Source organism: Cricetulus griseus (genome assembly GCF_003668045.3).
Source record: "Cricetulus griseus strain 17A/GY chromosome 1 unlocalized genomic scaffold, alternate assembly CriGri-PICRH-1.0 chr1_1, whole genome shotgun sequence".
NCBI classification, from domain to species: domain Eukaryota; kingdom Metazoa; phylum Chordata; class Mammalia; order Rodentia; family Cricetidae; genus Cricetulus; species Cricetulus griseus.
This window is the reverse complement of record NW_023276807.1, coordinates 230,371,394-230,398,600: the sequence shown is the minus strand read 5'-3', so window position 1 is coordinate 230,398,600 and position 27,207 is coordinate 230,371,394. Positions and strand designations below refer to the sequence as shown.

Genomic DNA, 27,207 nt, shown 5'->3' with positions numbered 1-27,207 from the left:
GATTCAGGTCTCAACACGGCATGTGTCCAGTATACTCACTTCTACTCTAGTGCCCACTTGTGACAATGACGTTGGGCCAAGAATCTGATTTTATGCCTTGCCTCTTCAGCTAGGGTTGGGCAAATACACACAGATTTTGCCTATTTAAACCATAGATTTTCCATTTCTGTACTTTTTTTTTTTTTTTTTTTTTCTTTCAGTTATCCAAGGGTCGTCTTTTAACGCTCTGCTTGGGATTTGGCTCTTCCTTTTTCCGCACTTCGACCAGTGAGAGACACGCTGCCAGAAGTCACGCCCACCGAAGAAGTTGCCGAAGCAGGAAATTTGTCCCTTGCGACGCGCCGTCCTCCCGTTGCCGTGCGCAGGCGCAGCTCCCGGTTCGGCGGCGTGTTCCTCTTTTCCCCAAGTTCCTGGTATCCCGGCCGGTGAGCGACGCCGGCTTTTGGCGGTCTCGGTGCTCCGGAGTCTGGCTGTGGTCTGTCGCTGTCCGTCTGTCCTTCAGCTTGGGGCCGCTGCTCGTGCGCACAAGCCGCCGCACGCCACAGACTCATGGCGGAGCGCGGGGAACTGGATCTGACCGGCGCCAAACAGAACACCGGCGTGTGGCTGGTCAAGGTGAGACGCGAGCCCCCGGCGCCTCCGCGCGCCCCGAGCCTCCCGGCCCTGAGAAGAGAAGCCCTGGGTCGCCGTCGCGTCCGTTTCCAGGCTAGAAAAGTGACTTTCGGGACGCAGGGCGTCTTTCAGCCGGTCCCTTAGGGAGACCCGCCCGGCGTGGAGCTCCCTCTCCTTAGGTAGGGTGCTGCCTCGTGTCCCGGAGTGAGCGAGCGGCACTTCTCACCTCACTCCAGGCCGGAGCGCCTTCTTTTGGTAAAGTTGACTTTAGTCGCAGATCGGTATATGTTAGTTGAGTAGATATCCTGTACAGTTGTTGTCTGGGCCACAAGGTGGAATTGGCCCCTGTGTACCTTTTTTTTTTTTTTTTTTTTTTTTTTTTTTGAAACAGGATCTCACTTGTAGTCCTGGCTGCCCTGGAACGTGGGCTGAAGACCCCCTGCCTCTGTACACTGCTGTAGTGTTCCCCGGGTTGGTAATCCTGATGGAGCTCTCGAAAGACCTGGAAGTTGTGAACTTAGAAAGGAGGAGCTGTTGGACTTTTTTTTTTCTCCTTCCCAGACAGGGTTTATCTGTGTGACAGCGTTGACTGTCCTGGAACTCGCTCTGGAGACCAGGCTGGTCTCGAACTCACAGAGATCCGCCCGCCTCTGCCTCACGAGTGCTGGAATTAAAGGCTTGCTGCACCCCACCCGATGGACTTAGTGTTTTTAAAGAGCAAGTTTAGATCTCATGAAACTAAACATCAGTAAATATTTTTTTATGGTTATAGCAGGCTTTGTTTGCTCTTATTTGGCTTACTTTTGCACACGGGGAGGGGGGGTGTACTCTTTGGGCAATTTCATTTTAGAAAGCCATATTTAAATAGAGCACGAAAGTTTTTCAAATTCACAGGAACTTTTGGTTTATGAATGTTTTTATAATGAATGCCAATGTTTTAATTACATGACTAAGTGCTCATTAAGTCAAGAAGTTTCTTTATGTCCATTTCTCTGAAACAACTCATCATTTGCCAGCACATCAGACTGTGTTAAATTCTTCAAAGCACTAACAGTTTCCAGTGATTCTTTGTACCTGTGTCCAATGTTGACTGCCACCCCCACCCTCTGGAAAGTCACTTTCTTTGCACTCCAATTATTGTTTGGCTTTTCCAATAAGTCATAATGAGTGTAAGATCTCTTACTCTTCAGCCTTTACTTAAGCTCTCATTTGTTTTATTTCACAGCTGTGTAGGCATGACTTAAAAACTTGGAGCGAATGGGCTTTTCTGTGTTCAACTGTTTGTTAAAACGAGAGCTTGTGATTATGGAGATCTCCCTGGTACACAGATGGAGAGAGCTTGCAAAAATGTTGGGACTTGAGTTGATGCCTTTGTATTTGGAGTATGGCAAATACTCAGTGTTTGCCTTACAGGGTTTGGATGTGTGTGTGTGTGGGGGGGCGGTTCCTGAAAGGAACTCAGCTTAAGCCAGTGTTTTGTGCCTGTTTTCTGTTCTGTAGAAAGAAAGGAGAGTTGGAGTACTGAGCTGTGTCAAGTCAAACCAACAGTTTCCTACCTGGCAGACAACTATGCCCAACACATTCCTCTGCAAATGTGTTCTGCTCTTTGTTAGGGGAGGAGGGACTCATCCTCTGTGCATGTGATGTCCTTCATTCAGCTACCACCAAGCTCAGCCTTTACTTTTTCACAGATGAGCAGGGACTTGGGCACTGATGTGTGCCAGACACAAACTAAAGTGGGTGGGAGATAGTCTTGTCATTGTTCATTGGATTAAGAGCCTAAGAGATTAGGCTTTGGGTATGTTGTGCTGTTTCTGGAGACAAGCAATTCATGAGGCTGAGATCTAATTAATGGATTCATTAATTACTCCTTTGGTGGATTCATACAATGGCTTCTCTGGGAGGTGGTGTAGTGAGTGAGGTGGGGAACTACTTGGAAGAGGTAGATCCTCTCAATGTGTTCTTAGGGCTGTGTCTTACCCTGGCCCTTTCTCTGTCCTCTTTATCTTGGTCATTGTGGTGTGAGCAGCAGTGCTCTTCCTTGCTTTTCCCACCACAATAGACAGTGCAAAAGTAACTCTTCAATTGTGTCTGTCAGGTATTTGTTCACAGCAACCAAAAATGATTAATGCAGCTAACATAGCAAAGGCTTGGAAGTATCAGGACAAAAGAGAACCTCCTTCCCCCCTCCCTCCCTCCCTCCCTTCATCCCCCCCTTTCTATAGTCCAGGCTGACCTTGACCTCACTCTGTAGCCCACGCTGGCCTTAAACACATGGCGATGGATCCTCCCTCCTCAGGGTGAGCTGGAGCACAAGAGCTTCTTGTATATTTATTTATGTTACAAATTAAAGCTACCAAACAGACACTACTGTGGTGGTTCACACCTTTAATCCCAGACCTTGAGAGGCCAGCCTTGTTTATATAGTGAGTTCCAGGCCAGTCAGGAACATAGTAAGACCCAGAGGCCAGACCAGGGCGTTGGATTCCCTGGTACTACAGTTATACACGGTTGTGAGAGACCATGTAGGTGCTGAGAATTGGACTGAGGTCCTCTGGAAAAACAATCAGTGCTTTTAATGCTGACCTATCTATCTCTCCAGCCCCTATGAAATGTCAGTAGCAAAAACATTAAAAATCCATGTGGTTTTGGAGATCCATTGTACACAGTCCCACGAAGCTTTATTGCTGAGATATGTCATTAGCCCTAGTGAGTCACTAGTCGGTTTCACATTTGTAGAAAGGGAGAGTGAGTACATGTGTGTGCAGAGTAACTGAGAGGATGGATGGACAGTGGATGTAGAATTTCGAATATGGACTCACAGAGTTGTCTTCTCTCCTTAGGCATATTATCTGGCACATATTTGTAGTTCAGTAAGTTAATGTGACAGACATACACAGAATTGAATAAACACAGTCTTTTTTACCCCTTTGTTTTTTTAGCCTTAACTGTTGTCAAGGTATTGTACCCAATAATGAAATCTTGCTAGACTTTTTTCCCCTCTTTCCAGCCCTGACACACACCATATCTTAGTTGTGCATTTGTGTTGACGATGATATTCCAAGTTTACTATGAGAAATACTGATGACAGTGGTATTCATTGAGTATTTACTCCACACAACACATTATGCTTTATTCCATATTTATAGTCTTCCTTAGCTTCTCATAACAGGATAACCATAACAGTATGTACTGATTTCAGGGTCTACACTACTTTGAAGAAAGAGACAAATTACATATCAGAGAATTAATACACTATTCCCTTAGAATTTAACCCCTGGTGACTGCTGTGTCTGGTTTTAAACACAGTATTTGTATGGTTGAGAGTGTAGTCCCTGGCACATAGACTCTGGAGGTGGCTTGACCTTGAATCCTAGCTCTATCATTTACTAATTGTATAACCTCAGGGAAGGTATATGAGCCCTGGGTACCCATAATCATCATGAAATGTTTTGCTTCATTTTAGGTTCCTAAATATTTGTCCCAGCAATGGGCTAAAGCCCCTGGAAGAGGTGAAGTTGGGAAACTGAGGATTGCCAAGTAAGTTATTTATATACGTATATAGTGCATAAACCATAAAAGTTTAAAAGCTGTTGTTTTTGAAAATGTTTATAATTGCATTTGAATGTGATCACATTCTTAGAGAATGTATTTAGAGGATGAGAGTTACTGGGCATGTTAAAGCAGGTCATAGGATAATTATGTATTCTGTGAGGAGATAGGTTTGTGTCTATGTGATAGGTAGTGTGAATATAAAGTTAAATTTATTGGTGAAACTTGTTGGCAGTGAAGGAGCAGATGACAGGATCTCCCCAGCTCTTTATCTGTTCATGGTGTGCAGAGGTATGCTCGCATTAGGCATACACAGAAAATACTTCCATGGAAGGACTCTGCTACTGACATCGTGCCTGCCTGTAGGGCTCTGAAGGAGATAGAGAGCTTCCAGTAAACACCAGCACAGACAAGCCTCAGAAGCTGAATTGGTGTCACCTGAGGCGTTGTGTTCCAGTTTTTTCCCATTCATTCATTCATTCATTCATTCATTCATGTTTGTTGCCCCTCTTCTATAAGGTAGTTGAATCCAGGTCTTCCATGTTAGGAAACATTTCATCACTGAGCTTCATTGCCAGTCCTGTCCCTCCACTCTGTCTGTCTTATCTTGTTTTTTGTTTTTATTTTTGTTTGTTTGGTTTGGGTTTTTTTTTTTTTTTTTTTTTTTTTTTTTTTTTTTGGTTTTTCGAGACAGGGTTTCTCTGTGTAGCTTTGAAGCCTATCCTGGCAGTCACTCGAGACCAGGCTGCCTCGAACTCACAGAGATCCACCTGCCTCTGCCTCCCCAATTAAAGGCATGTGCCACCAATGCCCAGCTTGTTTTTTTTTTTTTTTTTAGGACAGGGTTTCTCTGTGTAGCCCTGGATGTCCTGGAATTTGCTCTGTAAACCAGACTGGCCCTGAACTCAGAGATCCACCTGTTTCTGCCTCCTGAGTTTGGAACTAAAGGTGTTTGCTACTGTGCCTGACTTCACCCTTTCATTAAATAAATATTATTTTATTTTTTCCAGTTTTTTATTTTTTTAACTATTTTATTTTTATGTGCATTCGTGTTTTTTCTACATGTTTGTCTGTGTGAAGGTATCAGATCTTGGAGCTGTAGACAGTTATGAACTGCCATAACCCAGGTCTTCTGGAAGAGCAGTCAGTGCTCTTTAACTGCTGAGCCATCTCTCCAGCCCCTAAAATATTATTTTATTATATGTGGTTTTTGCCTGTATGTATATACATATGTCTGTGTACTACATTCTTGCCTGATGATTGAAGAAGCCAGAAGAGGGCATCTGATCCCTTGCAACTGGAGTTACAGTCAGTTTTAAACCAACATGAGGATACTGGAAATTCAATCCCATTCCTCTGGAAGAGAAGCCAGTGCTCTTGACTGCTAAACCATCTCTCCAGCCACTCATCCATTCACTTTTAATCCAGCTCCAGTGAGATTCCCATGCCTACCACTTCATTGAAACAGTTCCCATCTGTTACCAATTTCCCGTCTTTATCAGTTAGCTTTTGTTTCATAACAGAACATTAAAAATTTTTTATTTATAAACAGTTCTCTGAATTTGTTCTGGTTGGGGCTAACCTGCAGTCCTCCCTGACTAGACTGGCCATGTTGATGTAGTATGGCTTCCGTGTCAGCTGAGCAGTGCCCATTTGTTCTCCTCCAGCATGTTCACATGGTGATCAGCGTTCCCAGTACCAAAAGAAAAGAGGGCCTATAGTTCAAGCAGTTGCAAGACTGAGCTGTGTCTGTTTCCTAAAGGCCTGTTGGCCAGAACCAAATTCAAGGGTCTGCAACAGAGCCGGGCGTTGGTGGCACATGCCTTTAATCCCAGCACTCGGGAGGCAGAGGCAGGTGGATCTCTGTGAGTTCGAGGCCAGCCTGGTCTCCAGAGCGAGTGCCAGGACAGCCTCCAAAGCTACACAGAGAAACCCTGTCTCGAAAAACCAAAAAAAAAAAGGGGGGGGGGTCTGCAACAGATTCCAACACCAAAGAATTCATTGCTGTGAGCACATTTATTCCACATCTACATTCCCAATTCTTCAGAAATTAAGTGGCAGCCATCTTGATTGGCCCTCATCAGAATTTGACATGGCTAATCACTTCTTTCTTTAAAACTGTTACCCATCACATCAGGACAGCACTCTGCTGCCCCCTTCCTTCATTGTCTCCTTCTCCTTTGGATCTCAATAGGCTCCCTACTCCATCTCAGCTCCTTACACATGACCCCTCCTCTCAGTCATCGGTTCTTGTCTTCTCTTTCTATTTTCTTTTGAGTGGTCTCTGTCTCTTCTCCTGCTTTAAATGCAAATGATGTTGAAATGTCTAGCTGAAGTCTAGCCCTCCCCCAAACTCTAGGCTGGTGACTGGCCCTCTCTTCCATATTCCCACAGGGGTGTGTGTCTTAAGCGCATCTCCAGCTTAGTGATTGCTACCTGCTTCTGTCAGAAGCAGCTTCCTCTGGTAGCCCCATGGCTTGCTCCCACACCTTTCTAGGTCCCCATTGACATGCCACTCCCAGGGGATAGCAGCTCCCTGAGGGCTTCCTGGTCACCCATAGGAAACAGCGGCTATGCTTTCTACCTCCTCCCTCTTTTTTCTTGTGTCTTTTCTTTCTTGTACTTGACTTTTTTTTTCCACTTAACTGCTTTTCTCATCTTACCTACTATGTATTTTCGTATCATTTATCTTTTCTGGTGTACTGTAAGTGCTACAAGGTCAGAACTTCTATTTTTAATAACTGTATTTGTCGTCTTTAGAATAGTGGATGGCATGGAACACACTGAGCAGAGCTTTGTTGAATCGGTCAATAAAAGAAAACTTCTAAAACAAGTTTAGTAAAATTAGCTGTTTCACTATGTATTTCTTTATACAGTAGTCCCAAAATTGACAGCTAGTAAACAAAAGTGAACATTTTAGGGCTTAAATTTTTCTGCTTGTTCTCCTGAAGTATGGAGTTTATGTCCCCTGTCCCCCAGATACCTAGGATCAGTGAAAATGACTTTTCAGGGACCAGTTTAAAGCTGCCTCAAGAAAGACGAATCACTCTGGGGTTAGGTTTATTAGCTTTTTCTGGGTTTTGATATGACTTGTCTTGAAGAAATTTGATACTTCTTTGTATTACTTGTTTTGTCTCTTAGTTCTTTGTTTCTTGTGTGTCCTTGTGCCCATGTATATGCATGTTTAAGTATTTTCAGATGAGAGCATGCACGCACGCATGCACACGCACTCGTGTGTGTGTGTGTGTGTGTGTGTGTGTGTGTGTGTGTGTGTGTGTGTGTGAGAGAGAGAGAGAGAGAGAGAGAGAGAGAGAGAGAGAGAGAGAATCTCAGGAGTTCCCCAGGAGCTGTCTACCTTGTTTTTTGTTTGTTTGTTTTGTTTTGTTTTTTGAGACAGGGTCTGTTACCAAGGCTTTGGGTTCACCAAGGTATTGTTCCACCTGTGACACCCCAATACGCCTCCATGCCTGACTTTTTATCTAGTTGCTGGGGTCAGGTTCTCATGCTTTGGTGGTAGGCACTTTACTGACCAAGCTCTCACCCAGTCCCAGGTTCCTCCTATTATAAAATAATATATTGATTGAAAGCAGGTCAGAGTTGTGATGATAGGTAGGAACAGACAGCACCTCTTTTTCTCAGGGAATGATCATGTCTGATAATTTTTATATATGTTGTCCTGGGAAACCCAGGACATCACATATGCTGACATTCTTTACCAACAACTCCCTTGCCCTTACTCCAGATATTTATTGAATTAATGAACCAGATTTGAATTCAGGCTGTTCAGTAAGAAACTCCCAACGGGTTCCAGTTCCATTTGGATTTCTAGACTGCACAGGTCACTGAATCCTTCTGAGGTTAGATCTCTTGTCTTGAAGCTGTCTGTTTGGGGCTGGTGTGGTAGCTGAGGAAAGGCCTTGTTGCCAAGCCCGATAGCTTGAACTCAGTCCCTGGAACCTACATGATGGGAAGACATGTCAGAAGACAACCCTTACAGGTTGTTGTCTACAGGCTCTCACCCCACCCCTATAAACTATAAATGCATTAATTTAAAAAGTTAAGTTGCCTGTTTTGTGGTGCTTTCATAGGAATCAAGTGAGATAATGTGGAAATAGTTGCTTATGTACATAAGTATAGCACAAGGTGGGGGTCGGGGTGGCGCATGCCTTTAATCCTAATACTTGGGAGGAAGAGGCAGGTGGATTTCCATGAGTTTGAGGCCAGCCTGGTCTATGGAGTGAGTTCCAGGACAACCAAGGAGGTTATACAGAAAGACCCTGTCTCAAGGAACTAAAAAAAGCATAGTATGAACATATTCCTTGAAAGTTATAAATAATATTTTTCTGACTCATACATTGATTGGTTTTGGGGTGCTGAGGGTGGGCCTCACAGGTGCTAGGAAAAGCACTCCACCACTGAAATGCTGGAGTACCAGCCACACTTGCTGACAGAAGCAAAGAATGCACACCTTCAGTTAAACTTGCAGTGTCTATTTTCTGCTCTAATGGGATCCTTTGTAATGCAGATAATTATCTACTTTCTTTCTCCCCCCCCCCCCCCAGACAGGATTTCTCTGTGTAGCTTTGGAGCCTATCCTGCCTGGCACTCGCTCTGGAGACCAAGCTGGCCTCGAACTCACAGAGATCCGCCTGCCTCTGCCTCCCCAGTGCTGGGATTAAAGGCGCGTGCTACCAACGCCCGGCTAATTATCTACTTTCTTTAAAGGACTCACTTAAACATTTTTTTTTTTTTTTTTTTTTTGGTTTTTCGAGACAGGGTTTCTCTGTGGCTTTGGTTGGAGGCTGTCCTGGAACTAGCTCTTGTAGACCAGGCTGGTCTCGAACTCACAGAGATCCGCCTGCCTCTGCCTCCCGAGTGCTGGGATTAAAGGCGTGCACCACCAACGCCCGGCTCACTTAAACATTTTTTATATTAAATATATTTACATCATTATCCTCTCTCTTTTCTCCCCTCAAACCCTCCCATGTACCCCACTCTTTGTAATTTATCACCTCTTTCTCTCTCTCTCTCTCTCTCTCTCTGTGTGTGTGTGTGTGTGTGTGTGTGTGTGTGTGTGTAAAATTCCTCAATATGTAAATACAACTTGTTTAGTCCATACTTATCTGTATGATTTGGTATTAGATAACCAGTTGGTGCTCTCTTCCCTGGGGAAGACTATTTCTCCTCATCTCAGTGTTCCTTCGGTGCCTGTAGTTCTTTTTTTAGGGTTGAGGCTTTATGAGAGTTATGTTAGCATATTTCTTGGTGTTGTCCTTCATTGTGGAAGAGGGGTTGGGAAGAGTATAAGAACCAGAGGAACAGGGAGTTTGCTCTGCTATTGTATCTCCTAGAAATGTTAGAAGGACTTAATTTCTTATGTTAAGTTTTACTGAAATGGGAGCCCATACCAAGATGAAAGCTGAGATACGTGTCATTGAAGAAAGTCAAGGCAAAGGCAAAAGGCTTCATTTATACACTGAAGCCCTTGTCATGTGGTGTGTGTGACTTCACTGGACACAGGACCTGGCTTCTCCTCCTGAGTAGTAGTTGTACATAGCTGTTGACTGTTGGGGAATGTTATTTTAAGGCGTGTGAGATTTGTTTATGCTGCATTTGTTTAGCTGTTAAGCTGCAATTTTCTGTCTAAAACACCTGATGGTCTATTAAAGAGCTGAATGGCCAATAGCGAGGAAGGAGCAAGGATAGGCAGGGCTGGCAGGCAGAGAGTATAAATAGAAGGAGAACCAAGGAAAGGAGGTAGCAACAAGAGAACAAGGAAAGGAGGACATGAGGGGTCAGCCACCCAACCACCAAGCCAAGCACAGAGTAAGACCAAAAGTAATGTATACAGAAGTAAGAAAGATAAAGGCCCAGAGGGAAAAGGTAGAAGGGGTAGAAACAAGCCAAGCTAAGGCAAAGCAGTCATCACTAATAATAAGACTCCATGTGTGATTTGTTTGGGTGGTGGGTGGCGGGCCCCCCAAAGAGCCAAAAGAGTAAAAAAACAGTTCAAACAACAGTTAGCTCTGGGAATTACTCTTCTAAGCATTAGCGTCCTTATTTGTGAAGGGTGGATATTAATAATAATATTAATAATACCTCCCAACTCACAGGACAGTGTTTATAAGACAGTAGGGTTTGTTGAACGGCTTTGTAAACTAAGATATGTCCTTACCATGAACATTGCATTTCTGTACAAGACCATGCCTATTGGAGGAATGTCAGATCTCTCTTGGTGTGAGAGACTGAGATGTACAGGAACAAGTTTCAGGGAAGTCATGAAAGCCCCAAGTTTTGCATTGATCACTGAAGTAAGATGTTGCAGGTGTTGTTCAAATGAGCAGTGATGGCTGTGCTTCCATTCTTCTTCATTGGTATAAGCACCAGTGCTTGCTTACTGAGGCAGGGTCACCAAAGGGAATGTCAGTCAGGCTGGGTCAGAGGGTTCTCAGCAAGACTGAGGCTGAGACAAGTTTATTTCGAGCAATCAGACTTTCTACACTTACTAAAACAAATGGTGGTTGCCAGGATACAATGATGATTGCAAGCTAGATGTGGTACCTAAGATTAATGTCTAAGACAAATTGTTTAGCCAAGCTTCTATATCATCGGTTCTACCCTTTGGTAGAACTACCCTTTTGGTTGAGCTACCCTTTCACAGTGGTCACCTAAGACCATCGGAAAACAGATGTTTACATTACAGTTCATAACAGTAGCAAAGTTAGTTATGAAGAAGCAGCGAAAATAATTTTATGGTTGGGGGGTCACCACAACATGAGGAACTGTATTAGAGGGTTGTACGCAGCATTAGGAAGGTTGGGAACCACTGTTCTCTATGTTTCATTGGCTTCTAGGGAATGCTAGGACACACAGATGGCCTGAATCCTTCACTGCCTGAGGGAGTGCCTCAGTTTCTCGGGAACCTGAAAAAACCTGACACATGCCTCTCAAGGCAACTAGACCAGGCCAACCCTGTGATTCCCTGCACATTAGTGGGAAATTTAAAGCTCCCTTTCCCCTTCATTTTAAAGCAGATGCCTTACATAGTTGCATCTAGTATTCATAGGTGGCCATACCTACAGGTTTGCTTGGATCAGTCCCCATTGATAGGTTTTCCTGGGTCATTATTGAAGTGTCTGGTTTCATTCCACTGAGTATCCTAGTTTGACAATAAACTGTGGTTACCTAAATGTTACTGTGTTTATGTGTATATACTGTACATTACCAGGGCTAGTTTTTATAAATAAAACGGTATTGTTTACTCTTGACCACCCGAAGTCCCATAGAAATACTGTATATATGTGTTTTCTTATGGAAGGAATACATTCCCTTAATTTTTTTTTTTAAATCATCTTTATATAAGCTAAAATGTCATCTGGATTTCCCATTCACTCCTTGGAGGTGGTGACAGTTTGGTGTGTAAGCCTCTAAATTGCATCCTGATTATTTTGGATGTGTAACATATGGATGCAGTTTTAAAGCATCTTTGTTTATTCTACTGAATTCTCAGACTCCTTAGGCTCAGTGTTGCTAATTTCAGAACATAGTACAGAACTCTGGTTGTGTTCTCATTGTCATTCACTGTTGTATGCCGGCTTCAGGCTTTGGTTTATATATTGGTCTGTTTTCCGGTATCTCCTCCGGGAGTGCATGGCTAGTATCCCTGTTCTTTGGGTCTCTTTAGAAAGAAAATCCTTAGTAGAAGTGACTTGAAATTAATTTAATCAATTACAGTGAAGAAAAGGTAAACATGACAATTTTTTTTTAAGTGTGATCTTGTGGTTGATGAGGAGTAGTTTTTTTTTTTTTTTTTAAGATTTTATTTATTTATTATGTATACAGTGTTCTACCTACACCCCAGAAGAGGGCACCAGATCTCATTGTAGATGGTTGTGAGCCACCATGTGGTTGCTGGGAATTGAACTCGGGACCTTTGGAAGAGCAGCCAGTGCTCTTAACCTCTGAGCCATCTCTCCAGCCCCCGAGGAGTAGTTTTGTTGTTGTTGTTTTTAATGTGTTTTTCAAGACAGGGTTTTTCTGTGTGTAACAGTCCTGGCTGTCCTGAAACTCACTTTGTAGACCAGGCTGACCTTGAACTAACTGAGATTCTCCTGCTTCTGCCTCCATCTCCCAAGTGCTGGGATTAAAGGCATGGGTCACCACTGCCCATCAAGGATTAGTTTCTATGCCAATATACAATATAAAGAGCAGATAAGATAATTGTGGTGTGTGTGCGCGTGCGTGCGTGTGTGTGCTCTATCTACCCAAACTGACACAATCTTGCCCTACAGAAGAGCTGACCTCTTTAATAATAGCACGCCTATAGTAACTAGTTTCCTGAGATTGCAGTGGAGAGACGGTGGAAAACAACATGACCCAAGTATCTGCAGCTGCATCTTCTGTGGGTCTTGTTCGCACTCTTAGTTGACTTGAGTTTTTACTGCTATTGCTGATGTACTAAGTTCACCATTGGTAAATGTAGAATGGGTGAGGAGTGACTTAGCAGTGCCTGTGACTAAGTTGTCACAATTTGAGTTGATATGAGTCATCAGACTTTTATGGCTGTAAACTGAAGTCTCCATTAATAGATGTTTGTTTAGAATGAAATGCAGTGATGGTCTCACTCTTCTTTTTGCCTGTTAGCTCACAGTGCAGGCATATGTTCCATTCTTACTGCTGCTCTTAGAGAGAAGTGGATGGGATCAGGGAGTGGGGAGGAGAGTATTTCAGTCTATGCCTTATGAAGAACAAACATTTGAAAGATTTAGGACAGTTGAGAGAATTAGGGCACTACAGGTAAACTACTATTCAAATATTTTCATGACTAGAAGATACATGATCAGTTACTGATTTTTAAGATGAAAAGTAGGCAGTTACAGTTGTCTATGTGTATATGTTGTGGGGGACTGCAGTGTTGATTTAAAAAAGATAAAGGGTTTAGAAAGGCAGTGTGGTACAATAATTAGGTGCATGAACCCATAAGTCAGATTGGAAGTTCAATCCTGACCATGTTACCAACTAGCTATGTATTTGGGGATAAATTATTTACCCTCTGTTTTCTCATCTGTTAAAAGGGCAATTATTAATACCTCATGTTTACTGTACATGTATAAAGTGCTTAGTTGGTAAGTCATAACACACAGCACATATATATGTCACATACAGTGGGCACCATGAGATGTAGGTGGACTTCCTCCCTATCTCAGATCTCCTGAGGTCAGGAGAGTGTGTTGTGCAGCATAGGCCAGAAGCTAGGAAGATCTGCAGTGCACAGTGTGCTGCTGGGTCATCTCTACTCAGGCAGGGCTGTGGGTGGAGAGACAGAGAGGCAGAGGGGAGAAAGGAAACATGCACCTGGAGAAGCAGCTTTCCTCAAATTTAGTGCCCATTTAATGCCTGAGAAATGGGGCGTCTGGCTGTGAGTATGCGGAGAGACACCCTACTTAAACAGTTGGAATTTGACCATTTATGTTCATCAATTTATGAGATGTCCTGATCCTCTGTGCTTTTGATTATTTTGTGCTTTTGGGCATCCAGCATGTATCCCACTTGAGTTTATACCGCTTTAGCTTCTTTAATTTTATATTACCATCCTGTCTCAGAGCACTTCAGTTTTCTGTGTTTTGTTTGTGCCACATTACACCTACAATCTTGAGTACTATACTTACATGTCTTTATCAGAGACACCTGATTCATAACTTTATTGCCCAATAGATTTAATATCGTAGGTCATTTGGAGCCCATCAATAATAAAAACCTGCAAATTAGACATCAGTGAGATAAGACTGAATAATCCATAAGGAATTTACACTGCTGGTAAGCATTTATGTTAGCACAAAGTGCTCGAAAGATCATGTCCATGTGTATCTATTTATGTAGCGATATATGCAGTACACACATTATATAGTGTTGCTGCTCACTACAAAATGGAGTTGGAAACCACTATTCCCTGGTAGGTATTTTACATCTTGGACATTGTTAACAGTTCTTGTTGCTGCTGTCACAGACACAGACACAGTCGCACACAGAAAGAGAGACAGAATTGGGATGATGAAAGTGAAAGGTAAAAAATAAAATACTCTTGCCTTGATCCCAGCAGTCTCATCAATTTCTAGGAATTTATCCCATGGACCCAGTTAGCAATGCAAAGATTGGTAAGCAAGGATAAGTTTCATTCCATAGTAGGGATTATTTAAATATGCTAGGCACAGTTTTTAATTATTGGACTCCTTTATTTGAAAATAGACTTAAGGTTAGGGATGCAGCTCAGTTGGTAGAAGCTCTGGATGTGCTGGTGCATGCCTGGGTGATTCTCAGCTGTGTAGTGAATTCATGGTCAGCCTGGGCTACATAGACTGTCTCAAGTTTTTCTTAAGCTATACGACGGTTAGAAGAATTCTAAAAAGCACTTTTCCCATGACCCATTTAAGACCCTGGTGCTGAAATATGCCTGGTCACTCAGAACTACTTGTAATACGTGTTCTCTACAAAAATGTCCTTTATGTAGTCACATAGATTTCCACACCAGCAGGTTACCGTCCAGTAGTACTACCCCTTATACTTAGACTTCATCCAGCTTTTTCAGTCATCTCAGAATTATTTTATAACACAATAATCCAGTTTAGAATCTTAGATTACATTCTGTCATAGTGTTTTTAAAAAATGACCTTCATTCAACCTGGAGCATCCTGAACTCTTTCCTGGACCTTTCTAATGTAAGCTTCGATGTTGCTGCTATTTACCAGGCAGTAATTTTACTGGATGTGCATCTGTTTGATGGTTCTTCGTGATGATTAGATTTGAGTCATGTCTCTTTGGCAAGAGTGTGACAAAGTACAGCCGGGTGTTTTCTGACATTCTAGAGGGATTGGCATGCTTGCATTCTGTCCTCTTTCATGTAGTAGTAATATAACCACTCGTTTACAGGTTGTCTCCTTTCTAGTTTCTTGATTCTAAAGTTACCCTTTACTTTTTTATAGTATATTCTGTGGGGTGGTACCATATAAATTATCTGTACCTCATCAAAATTTTAGTTGACTCATTTATTTTAGTATGAACTTATGGATTCTGGTTTGTTCATTGAATCACAGTTTTCTGCTCTATCCTTTATTCTGATGTATGAATGCCTTTTCATCCTGTGTTAGCTTATTCTTCAAGGTGGGCTCCATTTGCTCTGCTCACAGGGATGTGTCCTCACTCTACTAGGTTTCCTCCAGAGAGCTGCTTTCTCGCGCTGGTGGGAGTGTCGCAGTATATTTCAGGTGCCTTCCTCTATAGATGCCCTTACTTCTGTGCACACTTCCAGCCAAGCCATTCCTTTATGGAGAAGCCCTTCTTCATCCAGGTTTGCTTTAACAACTTGCTCCAGGTTGTCACTCAACCCTAAGTACATTATCTTCACTCCATTTGGACCAAGACTTTACTCTCCAGCCTACCTCAGGTATCTGTCTAACTTGGTATTACTAAATGGCTTTTGAGCTTAATTGTTCAGGCAGCAGAGCCGCTACAATGTAGTTGATGATTTCATATTATTTGGTTGGTTTTCTTAACTGGGAAAAGGAAGAAGTTTATTTCTGTCAGTGATAATAAGAACTTGTGACCTTTTGGTATCAGACCCAAGAAATACTTTAAAAGTGAAGAACAGCCGGGCGTTGGTGGTGCACATCTTTAATCCCAGTACTCGGGAGGCAGAGGCAGGCAGATCTCTGTGAGTTCAAGACCAGCCTGGTCTCCAGAGTGAGTGCCAGGATAGGCTCCAAAGCTACACAGAGAGACACCCTGCCTCGAAACCCCCCCCCCAAAAAAAAAAAAAGTAAAGAACAAAGACATGATTTTTGTTTTTGTTTTGAAGAAGTGCTGTGGGTATTGAGAAATGGCTCAGAGTAATGAATGAGGAAATAAGTAGCATTTTGATAAACTCTGAAGGATGAGCCATATACTTACTCATTGCTCTTTGAAGATACTGTTTAGGAAACTAGTTGGTGTTGGCCATTTTAGCCACAGATCATTAGGCAAGAGATACATGATAGTTTTAATGTGGAACAGTAAAGTCTTGTGTACTTCATACACTGTACGTCATACACTACACACACCAAGGCAAAGCTATTTGCATCCACCTTTAAAAAAAAGGTTACAGTTTTTCAAAGACGGCCTTTTTTTTCCTATGAAGTTAACCTGTCAGAGCTCATTAATCTGTCCTCATTCCAGCTAAGTTGCTGCTGTAATTATGTAAAAAGGAAGCTCCCCTCCCCTCCTGTGTTCTCTAATTGCATCTGGGTGATTTTTCTAGTTACCCAGACTGGAAATGTCAATGTGATCTTTAATTCATCCGTTTTCATTTGCTGCCCACTTGCAGCCATTTCCTCTTCTGTCAGTTCTGACAGCTCAACAACCCACTGTGAACTTCTTCCTTCATTTTACCTCCACCTGGTTCAAACCTTCATCCCTTTTTCTGTGACTTTTATGTTCACCTCCATTCAGGTCAGTAAACATTGTAATGTGATCTTCTGCCCTTCTCTGTTTGCATCTCTGTGTCTTAAAGGTAGCTGCACCATACACCTCAAGAAGTAAGTTCAGAAAAGGACTGTGGCCAGTTCAGTGCCTGACCCAAGCTCATGTGTGGGGTTGTTTGTTGTCAAGTAGAATTCGAAGCCGTTGTTGCCAATCTTCAAGTGTTGTAAAAGAAGATGGAAATTCATTTATGTGAAATCTTAAGTTTTTCCCTCTTTTCCATAATATTTTCCAAATATGTAAAGAAAGGCTGAGAAATTGGTAATAAAATGTTTTAAGAATTTATAGACAGCTAGGGGCTGGAGAGATGGACGGCTCAGCAGTTAAGAGCACTGGCTGCTCTTCCATAGGACCCAGGTTCAATTCCCAGCACCATCCACATGGCAATTCACAACTGTGACTCTTGTTCCAAGCGATCTAACACCCTCTCTGAAATAAGGGCCTGGGTACACTACATACACATGGCAAAACACCCATACCCATAAATAACTTAGACTCCTTACTTTGATTAAAGGCCCTTTTACTACTTAATATTAGGCTGCTCTTCTTGTGTTAGAGGATGAGCTAGATACTTTCTTATTTTGATGTTTAATTGGAATAGTCTATATTAGCCTGAAATTTTTCCATTTTATTGATCCCTGTCTTCTACTTATTTCCTCTTTTCCTGGCTTTTTAGTCTGCACTTCTTGACAATGTACTATAGTGTGTGTGTGTGTGTGTGTGTGTGTGTGTGTGTGTGTGTGTGTGTGTGTGTGTGTCTGTCTGTCTGTCTGTCTGTCTGTCTGTCTGTCTGTCTGTCTGTCTGTCTGTCTGTAAACACCAGCAAAGTAATGATCTGCATGAGGCAAGAAGACAATCCCATTCAACAAGACTCAATGGCCGCTGTCAGTTCAAACTTACAGTCTGACACTGGGCAGTTTATTTGGGGCATCTTTTAAGTACAGTACAATTTTGGAAAAAAGTTTCCTAATAACAACTCAGTCTTGTGCAAAATAACATTTAGGCATGACTACATTGAAACTTTTGCAAAGTACATGTGACCTCGTCCATAAATATGGGCTCTATATCTTAAGGGCCTAGGGATCGATCTGGTGTGGTCTAGGTCATACAGACAGCACAGAGGGTACCATGTATATATAAAAGCACATGTGACATCTCCCATAAAGATGGTGATTTGATGAATACTTAGTGACCAATTATTCAAATCAATGAGCCTATGCAAGCCATTCTCTTTCAAACCACCACAGATTCTGTTGAGTGACAAACAATGCTCAAGGTAAAGATCTGGGGAGGTATAACTGAGTCAGATGTGGCCTAGGCCTGTAGATAGGTCACCAGGCTGTTAATCCATTCCCAACCTTCTGGGTAGAAAACAGGTTGTGTCTCTCTTCTCTTGAAGAGACATTCCTGCTTGTTTAATATCCCTGGTTTCCGTAGTACTTATCTGAGTACAAGGACCCTGTGCCTTCTACACTGTATGTACCTCTGTTGGATCAGTTTGACAAGATACCAATTACTTGTTTATAATTCTTTATGGATTTAACTCTTCATTCGCCTTTTTTTGTTTTTGGTTTCTGTTTTTCGAGACAGGGTTTCTCTGTGTAGCTTTGGAGCCTATCCTGGCTCTGGAGACCAGGCTGGCCTCGAACTCACAGAGATCTGCCTGCCTCTGCCTCCCGAGTGCTGGGATTAAAGGCGTGCACCACCAACACCCGGCTAGCCTTTTACTGAGTTTGTTCTTTGATAATTTCACACCTGTATGACATGCATTCTGGTTATCAGAATCTCACTTCTCTAATCTCCCACCCATAATACTTCTCTCCCTTCCCAAAATCCCATTCATGATTTTGTTATCCTTTTGGTTTTGTTTGTTTTGTTCTTGAGAGCCACCAATTTTAACCAGGATCACCTATGGGACCATCGGTTTGGAACTGTCTTCTGGAGCCTCAAAGCTCCTCAGTGAATACACAACTCAAGAGTGCCCTTCCCCTAGACTGCATCAGTAGTAGTTCATCAGGGAAGGGAAGGGCCCCAAGTCTTATGCGGCTCATTGTAGACAGCCGTAGTTGCTCTGAGGTTATGTCCACATTGGTTGTGCCATGATCAGAAAATAGCATTTCACAGCCCTTCTCTCTGTCTTCTGGCCCTTGACTTCTTTCTGCCTTCCCTTCCTCCCTGTTTCCCGAGTCTCAGAGGCAGTGATGTAAATGTCCTGTTGAGGAATGAGTACTTATTCATCACTTTTCTTAGCCCCTTGAGCAGCCGTGGCCTCTGCATTCACCACTGTTTGCTGCAAAGAGAGGTGCTCTTATTAAGGCTGGGAGTAGCATAGCTTTATGAGTATAAACATAAATACTTAGAAGGCAGCTTGGCACCATGACATTTTAGCTAAATAACAGTATTAAGTTCACCCCTCTGCTGTGGTTTATTTTTATTTTTTATTTTATGTGTATGCTTATTTTGCCTGCATGTATATTAGAGGATTTTGGATTTTGGATCACCTGGAAGTAGAGATAGGATGTTTGTGAGCCACTGTGTGGGTGCAAGGATATAGTCATGGGTCCTCTGCAAGAGCAACAAGTGCTCTTAACCCTTGAGCCATCTCCAGTGCCATCAGCCATGGATTTTTAACCAGGTTTAAAATATCAAGTATGAATTCCCTTCTTGTGGAGCTGGCTCAAATGCAGTCAAAGAGCAGTTGCTATCCCTGAAACAGACAAGCCACCGTTACACCAGTGGATTCATCTTACCTGGCAGGTTGATGTTGCAGACTGCTCTGGGACTTATTCGGACAAGGACTTGTGCTTCTTGTCAGTGCCTAATGGATGTAGAAGACTTGTAATGTAAAGAGTGAATGAGGGATTTAGTGATAGCAGGTTAGAAGTAAGCTGAGTGTCCAGGAGAAATAGCAGTTTCTGCTTCGTCTTTGCACCTCAGTCTTTACTTCAGTATATTTCCTGGTACAAGTCAAGTGTGTTGGATCATCTTTAAACTTGTTTTTGCTCTTTCTTTTTGTTCAAATAGTGTCTGCGGATCATCATTGCCTAAAAAAAAAAGTCTATGCTTTGGGCTGTGATATTAAAGGTCTTCCACAGTTGATCCTTAACTCTCTTTTTTATTTATTTCTTCCCCTTCTCCCTCCCTCCATCTTTTCATTCCTCCCCTTTTTTGTTTTGGAGGGGGAAGTCCTAGGATTGAACCCAGTGCTTTTACACTAAGCAACACCCTAGCCCAATTCTTCCATTGCTTTGCTTCATTCTTCCAGCGAGACCTGATTGTTTATTTGTGATTTTAAGATTTTCTTAGATAGGGGCTAGAAAGATGACTAGAAGTTCAGAGTGCTTGACCCAGGTTTGGTTCCTAGCACCCATATGGTGGTTCACAATTGTCTTTAAGTACATTTCCAAGGCATTTGACATGATCTTCTGGTCTCTTTGGCATTAGGCATGTATGCAGTGCATATACTTACATGCAAGCAAGACACCCATCTCTCTAAATTCAATCTTTAAAAAAAACAAGAGTTGTTAGATAAATGAAATCTTTTCAGGCAGACAAAGTAGTGCGCTACTAGAGGCTAAAAATCCGTAGAAATAATAAGAATTAGAAGATCATTATTTAGTTAATATAATTAGGAGAAGTTTTAGTAGTATTTTATGGTACAAGTTCATAAACTAAATATGTGGGGTTACTTTGACAATCTTTTCTTACAGGATTACAAATAGGAGCAAAAGATAAACATTAGTTGAAATAAATTTAATGTTTTATGCAGTAAGAATGGACATGTCTTTAGGTTTTTTCCTTATATATGAAAGTAATATGCAATCTAAGTCATTTTAATTTTTTTTTCTTTTAGGAATCAAGGAAGGACTGAGGTGAGTTATTTATATGAAAATTTTATTGATATTATGAGCTGTGCCTGGTATTCCTGTAATTCCAGCACTTGGGAGGAAGGGGCAGGTGGATCAGGAGTCCAAGGACATCTTCTGCTAACTTAGTAAGTTCCAGGCCAGCCTAGGCTACCTCAGATTCTGTTTCACAACAACAAGCCACAGGGAGAGCATTTAATCATCAATAATAGTTGTTTGCATTCTGGAAAACTCTAATTGAAATGAATGTCTGGTTGGTCAGGAATACATAAAGGTATAAATGCTACTTGGATGAATGAGTGGACTCTTTTAATTCAGTCTGAGCATTTTTCTTCTTTGCCCTAACATTGTGAAACAGAATATGGCTTTAGTAAAACTTCAGCATTACTTCTGTGGGACAGAGACATTTGATGTGGAATTTTAAGAATGTTAGATTTTAAACTATTGAGTATGAGTTGTACTGTGTATGTGGTACCTATCCCATACACATACCTATCACATACATGGTACAAATTATAAATAGTAGCTGTATAGTTAGTAATTCATGGTCTTCCTATATGGTTAGACAGCCAATGATTTTATAAATATTTTTAATACATAATATGCTCTTTCAGGGAGAGATGGCATATGATAAATCATTTGGAAAGAATACCTTTATTCTATACCATATGACTGAATTATTCTTCAAAATGGAATATTTTAAAGTATTTAAAATAAAATAGTAGCATATATTCATGCATAGTTGTTAAACCTAAAAATGAAATTTGTCCTGTGCATAGTGTTTAAGCTTTTTAGAATAACTAGCTTGGCCCTTACCCTTTTCAGATACTATTAAAATACTCATTCAACAAATGCTAGGTCTTAGGGACTGTGTTAGTAAAAAAGTAATGTCGGTCGAGTTCTGGAAAGACTTCTAAAACCACAGACCAGAGAAGACATTGGTAGACAAGCTCCATTATTCTGACACATAGGAAATAACTCTTCTGTTTATAGCTTAAGAATTAAGGATTTCAGGGTGACATTTAAGAAATAAATGTTTAAGAGACTCAACTCACATCTTTTAAAAGTTTAAAAATTAATTTACAATCAAAATGTCTGTGTAGATACTTTGAATATAAATTTCTATTTTAATAAGCATTTTAATTTGTCCACTAGGTATCGTTTACTTTAAACGAGGATCTTGCAAATATTCATGATATTGGTGGGAAACCAGCTTCAGTCAGTGCTCCTAGAGAGCATCCATTTGTCTTGCAAAGTGTTGGAGGACAGACGTTAACAGTATTTACCGAGAGCTCCTCAGGTAAGGGGGACCAGAATTAATGTCCTACAATTCCAGTATATCTGTCTCTTCCTGCATCCCTGTTTGTTTAAGGTTGTTACTACCTATTGTTTTGTCTACTTGTGTGTCTCATGCCATGCAGTCTTTCTGCTCCTGTATTTTTCTTGTGATGAATGAAATTTGACCATTACCTGAGAAGAGATTCATACTCATTTGGCTATGACCGTATAGAACAAAGTAGATGGAAGAGTGTGGAGTTGAGCCACTTGAGATTCTGAGTCTTGCCAAGCTAAGGCAGCCCTGGCTTGCCTTGCTGAATTGACACAGGGCAAATGCAAGTTACGGTTTATACAATGCTTACTTTAGGAAATGGGTTTGTTTGCATTTTTGTGCTTGTGTGCTTTGTGTTTTGAGAAACCTTTATATTTTATAAAGATTAACTTTGATTGGCATTAGCTTGCAGAATGAATGAAGTATAGTTTTGAAATTGTGTGTGATAGCAGTGTGACATTTTAACAGTTCAGTAAGCCTGGAGCAGTTGGTTCAGTTTGTGAATTAAATGTGGAAGAAAACTTGCTGGCTTGTTTTCATTAGTTTCTTACCTTCATCTTTCATTGAATTTACAACATTGCTGTTAAAGCAGCACTCCCTCTTCATTCAGTAGAATTAATTTTCTCATTTCAAAAAGTTAGATTATGTATGAGAAAAAATTATTGTAGTTCAAGCATTTTAAAGCAAACTACAAGACATTATGTATGCCAAGAATGTTGCTGCTTTTTAAAAAAGCCTCACGAAGCATTTTTTGTCAAAGCTTGAATTTTAGTAACTGTGTGAACTGATGATCTATTAGATTTGTAGTAGGTCTGTTAGAATTCCAGTAGCTGTATAGTCTTTCTTTTTCCCTTGATGGAGAATCTAAAATGATGATGACATGAGGCCAGAGCTAAAGGATTGATTTTACTTTTATTATTCTGTTGCTGCACTAATTTGTTGTGTAGTGTGTTCAGGGAGGTAGAAGATAGACTTTTATGTTGGAGAAGGTTCAGCTAGTCAATAGCCATTTATAATGAGTTCCACTGTTCAGGGCGCAGTGCATGTACAAACAAGCAGTCTGCAGTTAGTCTTTGGAATGATAGGACTGAAGGCTGTTGACCCTGTGAGGCTGCTCTACTTCTGTGACTGAGCAAGGCAGAGGCAGAGTTTCAAGAGAGGCTCAAACTTGCCTAGTGGAAAAAAATATCTTTGTTCTATTTTTTTATAACTATGTGACTAGTTTTTTCAAAGAATGCTTTAGCTCTGTGATTTAGAAAACTAACATATGTTGTCCTCAAAAATTGTTCTTTAGTTTTCATCTTTTAAATTCTTCAGTGTAGTCTTGGTGAACATTTTGTGTTCCTGTTTCTGGTAACAAGTGTGCTCCCAGTGGTTCTGGTTTTGGGCTTATCTTGGCACAGGGTACAGAAAGGATACAGACTGTCCTACTGTTGTGTCAGCCTGTGTGTCTTATTTCATGCAGTTATTTTGTTCTTGTATTTTTCTTGTGGTGCATGAAAATTAGACCATTACCTGAGAAGAACTTAATTCCCATTTGGATATGAATTTATAGAACAAAATACATGGAAGATTGTTTGGACAGTGTGTTCTTGCATTGCAGAAGTGGAGGAACTTTTTGTAGTCAGAAACTTACATTGTAGATGGGATTTTTGTTTGTTTCCTTTCCTGTTTATTTTCTTTTGCAAGTCATTGCCCTTGACTTTCTTTGTACCTACTTGTCCTTTAAGTTCTTCCTTTGTGAAATCTGGATAATTATTTGTACTTAAATTATAAATGTATTCAAATGCTTAGAACAGTGCTTAGATCCACTACTTAACATCACCAGAAAGGTGGATCTTTGGAGCTTGCTGGCTGTTTGGCTGAATCTGTGAGCTCTAGGTTTGGTGAGAAACCTGTCTCAAAAAATAAGCTGTAGGGTGATGAAGAAAGACACCTCACATCAGCCTCTGGTCTCCACACCCATGCATACATTGTGCCTGTGGGCCTACACCTCGAATCACACACACATACACCATATGGAAAAATAATTGAGGAAGATAACCCATGTTAGCCTTTGCCCTTCAAACACACATCTACACACATGTATGTGAACACATACACAGATAAATGTTTTTTAAAAAATATTCTAAGCTCTAGTTTAGATAATATACCCGTCTGTAAAAATGTGGACTTTTATAAGAAAATTACAGTGTTTTTTTAAGTTCAGTATGTATAGAGCTTTAGTTTTAATAACTATTCCTTCTGTTAATTTAATTTTGTTGGTTTTTGAGACTTTCTTTGAGCTATCTTTGAGTTTTACAGATTGGAATGTCTGTGGGAGATGGAATTAGTAAAACTAACCATATACTTTATAATGCTATCCCCTAATAAAAACTGTTTTCATAGCATTAACGTTTTATCAGCCTAATTAATTTGTTCATGAGTGAATAACTGTCTTGTTTGGTTCTATGTCTGCATTTCTATGTGAACTTCTGGAAGGTTAATTTCCCAACTCAGCGGTTTGTGGGGATCTCTAGTGTCTTTTTATCTCTATCTCTGGAAATGTCTCATGTACTTTCCCTTTGTAACCCTTCATTTTGTGTGTTCAGTTTATTTTAAATTACATTTATTTTTTGTCTATGTGTGTAGGCATGCAAAAAAGTGTGTGTGTGTGTGTGTGTGTGTGTGTGTGTGTGTGTGTGTGTGTGTGTTGTAGCTCAGAGGATAGCTTGTGGGAGTTGGTTTTCTGTTTCTACCATGTGAGTCCCAGATTTAAGCTCAGGTTGCTATGATTGGGGCAGTTCCCCTCACCCACTGAGCCATCTTTTTTTTTTTCTTGAGGCAGGGTTTCTGTGTGGTTTTGGAGGCTGTCCTGGAACTAGCTCTTGTAGACCAGGCTGATCTCAAACTCACAGAGATCTGCCTGTCTCTGCCTCCCAAGTGCTGGGACTAAAGGCGTGTGCCACCACAACTCAGCCCACTGAGCATCTTTTGCCCAAATTTTCTTTATAACTGCCAATCCTGGACAAAGTCTTCATTTATCTGTTGCACAAATTTTCTAATGCCAGGTCCTGTGCTAGAACAGGACCAGATTCCTGTCCACTGGGGCAGCCAATGTTTGGTAACAATTGCTGCAGTGAGTCCTTGAATGGGCTCAGTAGAGAGAAAAGCATGTACTTTGCCTGAAGGTATTGGGAATGTCTTCAGAAGTGCTGAGATTTGGAGTCCTTGGAGTACATGAATAATTGCATGAATAGGAGAGAAGGAAACAAAGATAACATTCGTTTTCTGAATGTTGACTTGTTGCTGACCAGTCTTCCTTCGGCCTTCATTTCACCTGTTTATCATTTTGCTCTGCCTAATGGATCTAGAAGAGAGTCCCAGTTAAAACAGAGAAGCTCAGCTGTGAAAAGTTTGAGCTGGTGCAGTTGGAATAGAAACTGGGATTGTGTTCTAGAAATGGCAGAGATTGTACTGACAGCCTCCGATGATGTGAGGGGATCAGAAGCTAAGAGCTTAGAGTGGTTTCCAGGGTGGGGCATGACCATCCAGATGGTGGTGAAACTGGGTTAGGAGATTCTAAAAGTGACAGGCTTCTTTGCTCTGATTCTTTCTTTTTAATCATTTGGTAGCAGCTCATAAATTCAGTAGGCTGATATCACTGCCTACTTTGTGCTTAGGAAACTTGAGTGAGCAAAGTCTCATCCTTTGAAGTACTTGCTCCTCCTGTTAGAGGAGACAGCGGCAGTGAATATAAACAAGTGAACTATATCTCCAACTACAGGGTGTCTGGGGAAATGGGGTTAGGTGTATACACTGGTTGGTTTTTGTCAACTTGACATAAACTATAGTCACTTAGCAAGAGGGGACTTCACTTGTGGGATTGTCTTCATCAGATTGGCTCCTGGGCATGTCTGTGGGGGCATTTCCTTGATTAATGCTTGATGTGTGCTGGCCCAGTCCACTGGGTAGTGCCACCTATAGACAGGTGGTCCTTGGTTGCAGAAAGAAGCAAGAACCAGGAAGGAAGGAAGGAAGGAAGGAAGGAAGGAAGGAAGGAAGGAAGGAAGGAAGGAAGGAAGGAAGGAAGGAAGATGTCTCCATGGATCTTTCCCTGACTTCCCAGTGATGGACTGGGGTTGTGAAAGTGTAAGCCAAATAAACCCTTTCCTCCCTAACTTGCGTTTTGGTCATGGTGTTTATCACAGAAACAAAGCCAACTAGAACCAGAGAGTGGGACATTGCTGTGATGGGTAAGACCTTCTTCTTTGGGGAGAATTGTGAAGGTGTTAGGAACTTTGGGCTGGAAAAGCTGTTGAGTGCTTTGAGTTTAAAGAGCTGTTAGGGGAGCTTTTAATGTTGAGAATAGTACACACGATGGAGGCCTGACTTGTAAAGAAGTTTCAGAGGGAAGCAAAGACTATCAGCTGTTTATGTGATATTTTTGCATTGAGAATCTGGAAATGAAACCTTTGCTTAACTGCAACAGAAGAATTAGCTATGATTAATTAGAGACTAGCATCGTTGAGTGAAATCTTCTGGGAAGCATTTCCTCAGGGTCAGCACAGAGATACTGTGGTCTAGAGAGGGCCAAGGCTGCACATCAAGTAGGCAGCAGAACTTGGTAATGTGTGAGTCTCCCATGTGGTACTTAGGGTTTTAGTGGCATGAAAGCTGCAGGATTGAAGCAATTATGAGAGGAGCTGAAGGCAGCACCACCAGTCTGCTGTTAGCCAGCCAGATGCTTTCAGGCCAGAGAGGAACATTTAACCACAAATGTCAGGGACATTTGTGAGAGCCAGTCTGCCATGTCCAGGGAGTAGCAGGAAGGTGAGGAGTAGATGAGTCTAAGGGAAGAGTCTAAGTGTGTTCTTAGGCTGAGGAGCAGGGATTCAGAAGCCCTTGTGTAGATTTTGGGGTGTGCTTAGTGGAATGAGATGCTGTGTATTTATCAGGTGAATCAGTTTGCCTTGTAAAGGCTCATTCTGACAGCTTGAGAAGAGCCCCATGCACGCAAGGATGAAAGCAGAAGTCCAAGACAGGCCTGGTCCAGTGTGGCAGCAGTGACAGAGGTCTAGTTTTGTACCCAATGCCCAGCCCTGTATCTGTAAATTATCAATCTTGTAAATCATCTAAGATCCAGAGGACAGGAAACATTCACTTTTCCATTCCAAATTATCTATAAATTCAAGCCCAAAATTATCTATAAATTTATCAAGAGGATAAACTCTTGTCTATAATAATTATTAGATTGCTTCCTCTTGTGCTTTGCCACAATCCTAGCGTGGTCATTTCTTGTAGAAATCACACAGGAACATTTATGATGATCATTTAACTAACTCAACCTCTTAAGAC

At 41.4% G+C, this 27,207-nt stretch overlaps 1 protein-coding gene across 1 annotated transcript in view; it reads left to right on the top strand.

The window, feature by feature from the left end:
- Positions 1-366: 366 nt before the first annotated feature.
- Gtf2f2 (general transcription factor IIF subunit 2) overlaps positions 367-27,207 on the top strand; it is a 126,421-nt gene continuing 99,580 nt past the window's right edge. Inside the window, exons 1-4 of the mRNA XM_027390122.2 lie at positions 367-615; positions 4,079-4,152; positions 20,528-20,546; positions 21,696-21,840. Of these exons, the coding sequence (XP_027245923.1) occupies positions 550-615; positions 4,079-4,152; positions 20,528-20,546; positions 21,696-21,840 (304 nt within the window). The 5' untranslated portion in view covers positions 367-549. The remainder of the gene's footprint in view (positions 616-4,078; positions 4,153-20,527; positions 20,547-21,695; positions 21,841-27,207) is intronic.